Source organism: Chelonoidis abingdonii, chromosome 2, assembly GCF_003597395.2.
Source record: "Chelonoidis abingdonii isolate Lonesome George chromosome 2, CheloAbing_2.0, whole genome shotgun sequence".
Lineage (NCBI taxonomy): Eukaryota > Metazoa > Chordata > Testudines > Testudinidae > Chelonoidis > Chelonoidis abingdonii.
This window is the reverse complement of record NC_133770.1, coordinates 229,506,778-229,517,765: the sequence shown is the minus strand read 5'-3', so window position 1 is coordinate 229,517,765 and position 10,988 is coordinate 229,506,778. Positions and strand designations below refer to the sequence as shown.

The 10,988-nt window shown below is 39.8% G+C and overlaps 1 protein-coding gene across 4 annotated transcripts in view; it reads left to right on the top strand.

Annotated features, from left to right (window-relative positions):
• The window catches only part of RB1CC1 (RB1 inducible coiled-coil 1), a 171,237-nt gene that overhangs the window by 113,963 nt on the left and 46,286 nt on the right, over positions 1-10,988 (top strand). For all 4 annotated transcript variants that reach the window (XM_075063021.1, XM_075063020.1, XM_075063022.1 and 1 more), the window contains 3 exons: positions 7,058-7,217; positions 9,789-9,897; positions 10,029-10,269. In XM_075063021.1, the coding sequence (XP_074919122.1) occupies positions 7,058-7,217; positions 9,789-9,897; positions 10,029-10,269 (510 nt within the window). The remainder of the gene's footprint in view (positions 1-7,057; positions 7,218-9,788; positions 9,898-10,028; positions 10,270-10,988) is intronic.

Here is a 10,988-nt window from a genome sequence, read left to right as displayed (position 1 = left end):
CCACTGCATTTGATGAAGTGGGTTTTAGCCCACAAAAGCTTATGCCCAAATAAATATGTTAGTCTCTAAGGTGCCACAAGTACTACTTGTTCGTTTTTACTTTTGATGAAGGCATTTTAATGTTTGTGGACTCATACTGATTAAACTGATATTTAAAAACTCATTAGATTACATGTTATTACTTGTATTCAGGTTTTAAAAGTTGATGACCACTTTCATTATGGAATGTAACAAAATCTTTTTTCTTAATTTCCAGCCTTTCTTCCCCAGAAAATACACTATTTTGCAATCTTCCAAGAGTGGAAATTTAGAGAGAGCCATGAATCCAGAAGAGGGGAAAGTTTAAATAGCATCTTAAAATTTTTTGAGAGAAATGTAACTTTGCTTACTATTTATAGAAGGAGCACCTAGAATAATTAAGGCCAGGTCTACACTAGAGATTTATATCGGTATAACGACATAGTTCAGGTGTGACAAATCCACTCCCCTGAGCGACATAGTGATACTGAACTAAACCCCTGTGTAGACAGTGCTATGTCAACAGGAGAGCATCTTGCATAGAGAATCTGTACTAGTTTTTGCAAATGCTCACTTTTCTGAATTTCAGTGGAGTTTCCTTGAGGAAAGTCCAAAAGGAGTAGATTATCAAGCTACCTATTAGAGATAGGTAAATATACTCTTACCATTTAACACTGATTTACAGTTTTAACTTTCCTCTCCCATAATGATACTAGAAATACTATAGGGAAGTAAAAAAAACATTTTATAAATGTGTATATTTTAGTATGTCAGACAGACTAAATAAGAAATCAGTGTTACAGTTTCATGATAACTATACTTGTGGTTCCTCTTCTGTTGTCTCCCAAGGGCACCCATTTAAGGGTTTCTAATTCCCAGCCATCGCCTCTCTTGGGCAGAGACCTGTATCTTTCTCACTCCTGACTGGGGTTTTAAGGCTGCACAGCTCCCTGATTTTATGCTGAGATATCCCCGGCAAGCCAGACTGCCTAAACAGGCAAATTCCTACATTTTGCTCTCTCTCCGAAGGCTATATGACCAATCTATTGCCCACAGCTATAAATTACCACACAACTCCTTTATTCTTTATTCTTAAGATAAAAGCATTACAGAGAAAACATAAAAACTGTAAAAGAACCTACGCATATTTTAAAAGCTTACCAGAGGTCATCCATCAATTTTATGGGGCCCCAGTGGGTCAAGTCACTCCAACACTCAAGGATTTTCTCTATTCCCTCCCACCCCTCTTGGACAGAAGGTCCTGTCCATTTGCTGGATCAGAAAGAAAGCTCAGAGTCAGTTTAAACATAGGCTATTTACTTCTTTTTGTCGGTCTCTGGAGAATCCAATTTGAACTATTTTATGCATGCCCCCACAGGAGGTGGTAACTCTGTGGGGCTTATAAACTTGCTTATTTGCCGTAATCACCACTAACTGTTTTAGTTCCTGGAGAAGCTTCCCCACAAAGTAGAATACAATCACATATAAGCCACTCTTTTAAAACAGCAGAGAATCCTGTGGCACCTTATAGACTAACAGACGTTTTGGAGCGTGAGCTTTCGTGGGTGAATACCCACTTCGTCAGATGCACGTAGTGGAAATTTCCAGGGGCAGGTATACTTTTGCTAGCAAGCAACTAGAGATAACGAGGTTAGTTCCATCAGGAGGATGGGGCCCTTTCTAGAGTAGAGGTGTGAAACCAAGAGGAGAAAACTGGGTCTGTGATTGGCAAGCCATTCACAGTCTTTGTTTAGTCTTTGAGCGTGATGGTGTCAAATTTGCAGATGACTGAAGGTCAGCAGTTTCTCTTTGAAGTCTGGTCCTGAAGTTTTTTGCTGCGGGATGGCCACCTTAAGGTCTGCTATGTGTGGCCAGGAGGTGGAAGGTGCTCTTCCTTACAATGACCAGAATTTTTGGCTGTCAGTAACTCCATTGCTACCTTCCCTCTAGGGCTGGATCTGGGATATTGCGATCCATTTATCTTTATCGCTTTCGCCTTTGAGGCCTTACTGTCCGACTCTGTTGGGTCCGCTTTGTTCTTAGCAGGAGTGGCTAATCTGCTGGTCAATATCGATGAGCACTTACTATTACATATGGTTTTTCGAATGTTGCAGTTGGATGAACACGAGTGACTGTAATGGCTGATTTGGTTAGTGTCTGTTGATGGTATCAGACTTGGCTCCACTTAGTTAGATATAGTCAGGTGCAGAAGTTCGGACATCGAGCGATCTTTGTTGGCATATGGATTGGTTCGCCTGAGCTAGAGTACTATGGTACGACGCTCAGTGGCAGTTATGTCTTGGTGAGAATACGTTCAGGGTTGGCAGTGTTTGTCTGATCGGGCACCGGCACGAATTGGGCTATGCGCCCACTCCAAGAATATCCTTCAGTGAAATTTGTATGGTTGGTAGGGTCATTGCTCCAGTGGATGAGATTGATCACTATACTTATATCAGTCACTCTTCATTCGGTACAATGATTCAATCACGCTGTCTAGATCATCCCTGAATGCATGACGCTGGAGGGTATTTAGCTGCTCGATCCGTGTTATGTGCCACTCATGGCCAGTCGCCGCAGTCCCTGTGTTTGCTTTTTCTTCATTGGCCGTACTGTGTTTGGTCAGTGGTAGAGCGTTATCTTGGGTACAGATTTCTGGAGCCCTCTGATTTGACTCTTCGTTATCCTAATTGTCTCGCATGCTGCGTATTGTAGTTTTGTGAGAATGATCTGGTGAGCTTCTATGGTAAGGTGTGGTCTCTTATCTGAGGAGGGTTGGAGAGCAGATGCGGTTGTACCTGCAAGCTTGCTTGCGCTGAGTAGACGAATGGAATCATGCGATGTGCCCATTTATCCGAGACCAGCTGGAGGCATGAGGTAGCGCAATAGCGGTGCGTGTTAAGGTCTCTCTATCACACATAATAGCGGTTGTGTTAATTGTGCACCCCACATCAAACCTCAGACCTGACCAAATCTACACTGGAGGGTCCACTATTCTAGACACCACGGTGCAAATAGTGATGGTCACATAACACACCCTATTTGAAAACTTAAACGACCGCCTAATTGCCTCCCTTGCCTCCGGTCTCGGCCCAATGGTCGCCATGCCAGCCCATGGTAGCTGCCATCCACTTATTATGCACCCGGTCCCTCTCATCAGTGTTTCTAGAAGAAAGTGGACTCACCTCGCAGTTGTAAAGATTGGTCCAGGCTGAGTTGAGGTGGAGGATGGAGTTGTTTTGAATCGTGGTGGAATTTTTCTAGAGGTCTCCTCCCCATGGGTCAGATGATGAAGATGCTCAATTAGCATAGGTAGAGAAGGCGTGATTGGACGAGAGCCTGAGGAAGCGTTGTTCCAGGTCAACCATAAAAATATTGGCTATTTGGCCTCGGGCCATATCTGTGCCACTATCTGGAGATATATATTGTCATCAAATTTGAAATAGGTGTTTGAGTATAAAGGCACAGAAGCTCAGCAGCCAGTTGTGTTGCATCATCAGGGATACTGGTTCCTGACAGCTTGTTTCCATCTGCGTTGGTGGGATGTTTGTGTAGAGAACCACTAATCATTTGGTGGCTAGGATGGTGATTTTCTGAATGTCACCAATGCATATGTAGTTTCCTCAGGAAATCACAGTGGTGTCACGGAGATAGCTAGGAGTGCTGGTGCGAGATAGGGTCTGGAGTAGAGAGTCCACATTCATCCCAGACAGTCCTTCATGATGAGAGTGCCGATTGCCCAGATGATGGGCGCAGGATTTCCGGGTTTGTGGGATTTGGGTAGTTAGATAGAATAACCCTGTCGGGGCTCTAAGGGTATCTATTTGATTTTTCCGGTGTTAGTTTAGGGAGTGTCCTGAGTTAGATGGTGCAGTTTCTTAGTGTTTTTCTCATGGATCTGGAGGGGAGTGGCTCACTGGCATCACATAGCCCCAGCTAAAACCCCTCCAGCGCGTCATCAAGGGATCTACAACCCCATCCTGGACAATGATCCCAACACTTTCCACAGGTCTTGGGTGGCGGGCCAATCCTTGCCCCAGCAGACAACCTGCCAAACCTGAACGTATCTCACCAGCAATGCACACCGACCATAGTAACTCTTAGCTCAGACCAATCCATGCAACAAACCTCAGTTGCCAACTCTTGCCCACATATCCTACACAGCGACCCATCACAGAACCTTAACCAAATCAGCCACACCATCACTGGTTTGCATTCACTGCACGTCCGACAATGTAATATGACCGCCATCATATGCCAGCAATGCCCTCTGCGGTGTACATGGCCAAAACTGGAACAGTCACTACGGAAAAGAATAAATGGACACAAAATCAGATATCAGCGAAATGGCAATATCAAAAACACTGTTAGGAGAGCACTTCAACCTCCCTGCCACACTATAGCAGACCTTTAGGTGGCCATCTGCAGCAAAAAAACTTCAGACCAGACTTCAAAGAAAACTGCTGACCTTCAGTTCATCTGCAAATTTGACACCATCAGCTCAAGACTAAACAAAGACTGTGAATGGCTTGCCATCACAGAGCCAGGTTCTTCTCTCTTGGTTCACACCTCTACTGCTAGAACAGGGCCCCATCTTCCCTGATTGAACTACCTCGTTATCTCTAGCTTGCTTGCTAGCATATATATATACCTACCCCTGGAAATTTCCACTACCTGCGTCTGACGAAGTGGGTATTCACCCACGAAAGCTCACGCTCGAAAACATCTGTTAGTCTATAAGGTGCCACAGGATTCTCTGCTGCTTTTACAGATCCAGACTAACACGGCTACCCCTCTGATCTTTTAAAACAAAAGACCCCCCCCCAAAAGTTGCTCTGTCTGTCACAATTAAGTTGTATTTGTATATATAAATTCTAAACTTGTCTGAACATTGACAAGTTTAGAATTTATGTATAAGGCACTACTTAATTTGTGATATTGCAAATCCCGCAATATTAGACTTCCATCGCAGTTTTAATTTTAATTAGCTTTCTTCGCACAGTCCACAATTTAGCATATATTTTGAGGTATGCAACACACACTTTTTCCCCATTATTAAAGTAGAACCCCATTTATCTGAGCTGACAGTGGCTGAGGCTCGAACTGTCAGCCCTGCGCATTAATGACTGGAATATAGTTGCAGCAAAATGTCTCGTTATTAAAAAAAAATAGCATGCATAATATTTGAGTGCTTATATTGTTCAAGCAATTTTTTCTTAAACAAATAGGTCTTCTATGGCTTTTCCAAATTACTGCAGTTAATAAAAGTCCGTTATTACTTTTCTGCAATTTTCCATGTCTTGTCCACAACTCAGCTACAATTATTTGACAATCATCCCGTGATTCAAATAGGGCTTTAATTATATAACAGTGAGGAAGAATATTCAGTTGTGTCGCACAGGGAAAACCAAATAACTTTCAGTGTGATACAGTGAGTCAAAAACAAGGTGTCAAAAACAATGAGTTAAAACAGTCTGTCTGCCTAGGAACCTAAATCAGTAAGATTAAGAAAAATCAGCCAAATTGTAAAACATTTATAATTTAATGTAGGTTAATTCCTCCATGAGTAGCATCTCCCATGCTTTGCATGAATAATTGCTAAAAGTGAGACTAGAGAGGCTCCACTAGCATGCTGTAACAACCACTTTTATAGTAGTCATGATTGACAGATCAACCTTTCACAGTAGCTGGATGGTATTCATACCAATTTCTATACATTTAAAAGTGCCAGTTGTTAAGTTACAGTGCCAAATGACATTTATATTAATGTTCTTTGTTTTAAGAAGTCTTCAAAAAGAATAAATTCTGCAAAACTTATCCCCATAGTGTGAGCTCTTTTGTTCAGGCTTAAATTACTATTACCTCATCCCAATCATAATTGTTACTATTATATTTTTTTGCTCCTACAGTTACGTGATTGGCTTGAAATCTAAAAATAGAGTTTAATAAATGAACCCTTTATTTAGGAGTGGCAAGAAATTTTGAATTGCATCCCTGGCTTGTACCATTTGAGGGAAAGTTTAACTTACATATTTTAACACGTTTGTGTACATTTCTAACAGCATTATTAAGCAACAAGTTTTGACAGAAGCACAAACACTGAAAAAGTATGTAAAAATATTCTGTGAAATTTATGCAAGAAACCATCACCCTGACTAGAAAACCTGTTGTAAGAGATTGCCTCAATCTCCCCATTTTGATTAAATTTCGCCTCCTTTTTATGTTAGAAGACTATCTTCATTGAGAAATCAGTTTTTGTTGGTTCTTTCAAATGACTTTTTAAGACAAGTGTCACTATATAATGGAAGTTAGATTTTTAAAACGGTACATTCTATGATTGCAGCGGGAAAGGCATGTATCTCTAAAGATACAGTCCTCCAGGATTCTCACTCCTGAATTTCAGTTTCTCAGGTCTTCCCTAGCTTCTGGAGTTTTTTCACCCCTAAAGACAACAGTAATCATACGGAATGTAAACCAGACTGCTTACTGGCAGTTGCCCACAATCCTCAAAGCTGAATTTCTGCCCTTGGAACCTTTTAGTCAGTTCTTTTTGAGCACCTTCAATGAAACATGCTCAGGAGCTGTCTCTTTTATGTCCCAGTCTTCTAGCCAGTCTGTTGTTAATAAATAAGAGCTCACTTCAGCACTTTAACGACCTTCAATGACTATCCTTAGTCTCACGAGACTTATTTCTCAATGCTTTGCTGCTTGTTTTGACACCAAATTCCTATACTTCAAAGCTTGCTTTGCAATTTAGTGTTACTTTTCAGCAATATAATGCCTATGTTTAGCACTTGCATGCTTACAGACCTAAACACTTAGCTTTGATGCCCATGTTTCAGTGCTGTTGCTTCATATTTCATGACTTCAGGCCATGTCCATGTAGCCGAACAATAACTGTAATGGACAAGCATATTCACTGCTCTATCTTTGGAGTAAGGAAGGAGCAGGGACTCATCAGGTTTTTCTTTGCTTGTGTTTATCTGTTCTTGAACTGTATTTCTGTAATGCATATTTAAATTCTTAAAATTTTCTTTTAAAGTCCTTCCATTGAATTATCTGCTGCATCAAACTTGGTTATTGAGCTTCAAGAAAAACTTGAGGAAGAGAAAATAAAATTTTTGGAGCAACTTGAAGAGCAAGAGAAAAGAAAAAATGAAGAAATGCAAAACTTTAGAATGTCTCTGACTGCAGAACAGCAGGTAAAGGCATCATCAAATTTGATATGTTCTTTCTGGGATTTTAGAGATTTTTTATTTTTGCCATCTCTAGTTTGCCATCTGGTACTTCCTAAATTCACATTGTCATCTGACAGCATATTATGTAAAACTATATTAAATTTCATGGTTCAGAAACGTATCGGACTTTTAAAAGCATGTTCTCTGGGACTTGGTTGAAAGGAGCCCAGTTTAGGGGAAGTGTTATACAATGTCATTGTTTTTTCTATAAGCTTGTGTTACCATAACTCTTCTCCAGCCAAGAGGGCTAAATTTGAGCTCCAAGGTAAACTCCATTAAACATAACTTCTGATTAACTGCAAAGTATCTCTGAGCAATATTAAACTCACTCTTTCCAACACCAAGCAGTTCATTGTCACATGACTGTTCCCAAACAGCCAGCTAAGGTACAGACTGAGTTTTAGAATCAATTTGAACCTCCAACTTTGTATTTCACTGTAGATTTCTAAAATCTCTCTAGGCCCCCATCCTATGCTAATGAGTGTCTAGTCAATAAATTAAAATACAAAACCACTAAAATAAGATTGGTCTCATAAAAATATCCTCCAACTCATACCATTCCCAAAAGTATTTTAAAACAATTGATTTTGCAGCATGGTTAGAAAGTGGACAAATGTGGGCTCTGGTGGACCAAGGGTGAAAGCGAGGGTTACAAAGTCAAGGACTCTTTTGTGGAGCATGCCCTGTCTTGCAGCTTCATCTCATTAATAGATTGAAAAGGGAGCTCCACTTGAGCACCTCTTCCAGCTTCAGCAACATCAGTATGGGACAAGGACTGAGGCACAGCACTATTTCTAGTCATTTGAACCATCCAACTTTTTGGACTATAGCCATCAATTGCTAGGGAAAGAGATAGGAGAAGTGGGTAGAATCTTCATGGACAAATGAAAATTTTCTAAAAATGTAGGTCTGCAAATATACTGAAACCAGAGCAGATCTTACACAGTAAATAATCTGAGCCATAACGGATATAGAAATGTTTGACGTCTACATTCATTTTCAGTATTGTAGGCTGTGAATGGAATGCAGAATGCCGCTGCCCATCCATATGTCTTTTTTAGAGGATTTTAATTAAGATTTCGTGGCCACAGAACAGATGATAATTAATAATGTTCTGTACGATAAGTTGACTTTTTTATAAGATTTCTCTGACCTTACTGTTTCAATACGTAGCTTGCCATTTTCCCCATCATCAGCAGAGCATTAGAGGAAAGACCTCCCTGACAGCATTCTGTTGAAATCTCCACTCTTCTTTTTTTCGGGGCAGTTTGTTTTCACATGCTGCAAATCCCACAAAATGTAGCATCATTCCACTTGTTTAAAATGTCTCATAGGAGTAAAAAATGCTGGAAGTGTATCTGATTGGTATAGCAATCACTGAACCTTTTAGGCAGTTTTCATTCATCTGTGTTCAGTATCTTAGAAAATTACTTGTTGATTTAGTTTTTAGTGAACTATATAAAGTTTGCTTTGTGATATCTATAGTAGACCCCAAATGTGCTATATACTGTACAGATACAGAGAAGACAAATTCCTTGCCCCAAAGAGCTTACAGTTTTAAGGTACGCAGATAGATGACAACTAGTGAGAGAAAGGGATGCAGCTTACTAAACAACTCAAGGTGATGACTGGCACATAGTTTAATTTCTTAATTTTTTTTATTATGTAATTACTACCTCCAGTTGCCCTTCTACTAGGTTATTAGTTGGTGATGTTCTTTTGTGTATTGCAGCAGAAGTAGATCTTAAAAAGGGATTTGAATGAGAAGCTGTATGGTGAAGACAAGAGGTTTGAACTTGATACAGTGCAGAAAGAGAGAGCCAATGAAGTGATTCATGGAGGAGGGTGACATGGGCAAATAATTGCATGAGACTGACTAGCAGTTGCTTCGTTAAAAGTTGTTAGTTTGTGCTAATGAGCCAAGACTCTTACTAATTTGTGCTAATTAGTCTGAACACCTGCTTGGCATTGGGAAATACTGCCTTCCAAAACTTCATGCAGTGCCCTGAAATCTATTTCAAGTTCATTCAAAGTATTAATATTTTAATGTGATAATATGAATGCCACATTATGCTTATCTCTAATTGCAAATAACTTGGTTTAGTACAAGATCCTACAACATCCACTCTAGTCTTAAAGAATAACTGATTCTGAGAACAGTGTGTTACTGGATTTGTCAAGAACCAGAATGTACAGATTCAGTGTTTTAATTTAATTGTATTCGTGAAAACAAAGGGCCTTATTCACACCTAATATATGTCTTGTGATTATTTTATTAGGACTACAAATGTACACTGCACCTCACAAAACAAAATTAGAACCAGTCCTAACCCAGAAGTCCTCGTAATTGAACTCCAATTAAAACAAGAAGGGGAACATTGCAAAAATGTACTTAAGCTGATTTCCTTGCCTTTCAGCTTAGTTTGGGAAACTGCAAATGGCAATACCGTGGGTTCTTCCTTGTTTTCTGTCTTGCATGTGTTGTTTTCATTTACAGTTTACTACTTCTACCTAATGCTATTTCTGATTTTTCAGACCAATTTTAACACCGTGCTGACAAGAGAAAAAATGAAGAAAGAAAACATAATAAATGATCTTAGTGACAAATTAAAAACAATAACCCAACAGCAAGAAAGGGATAAGGGTAAGTAAATATTCTGTCAACACTGATAGATTTTGAAATAGTCTATATTCAGTTTCAATCCAAATAATTGTTATGATATTCTGAGCTGCTTTTTTTAAAAAAAATATTTACATGTTTCTTTTGTCATCTAGATTTGATTGAAACACTTTCTGAAGATCGTGCTCGATTACTGGAAGAGAAGAAAAAACTTGAAGAAGAAGTGAATAAGATGAGAAGCAGTAATTTTATTCCATCAGCATATTTACCTACAGCTTCAGAATCTTGTGGAGCCTGTGCACCTGATCTCGCAGCTGAAACAGAAAGAGTGGCTTCAGAGATTACAGATGAAGGAAGGCTGGATTCAGCAATGGAAACTAGCATGATGGCTGTGCAGTAAGTGTATAAGAGACATTATATTAAAATATGTAGACTATATTTAGATCTATACACCGTGTATAGTTGAATATTTCAGTGTACTAATGAGCTGTTCAATGAACTACTTTTTACTCATCTGATATTCTTGCTCAAAGTGCCTTTTTTGAGATGCATGTATAAAATGTTAAAATCTCACCAACTATCAGAAATGCATGTTTTTTAGTAATTTAGCAGAGAAAGAAGTTAGAGCAGTGGTTCTCAACCCATGGTCCAGTTAGCACACAGCTGCTGCCCACGTGACATCCTCAGAGCTGTAACTAGGGCGCGGTGGGAGGGGCACTTGCCCCAGGCACAGAACCAGCTGGGAGTGGGGTGGAGTAAAAATGGGGCGCACCGGATCAGACTCAGCATCAGCTCCCCACCAGGATCAGGCCCAGCGATATCAGCCGTGTCCCCAAGCCCCCACCGCTGGGTAGGATCAGGCCCAGTCACACAACCAGCAGCAGCGTGGAAGTGAAGGTGGCAGTACACCGTGCCATGCCACTCTTACAGTAAATGATGAATTTTTTGACTTATTTTGCTAATTTAAAATTCTCTTGGTATATATTTTCTAGTGTTGAAATGAAAGGTGCTGTATTGATTTGAATTGTATTGCTGTCATATAACAAATACTAATTCTTTTTTTTTTTTTTTTTGTAATGTATGGGGGGTAGTATATATATTGTGTGGATGCAGCT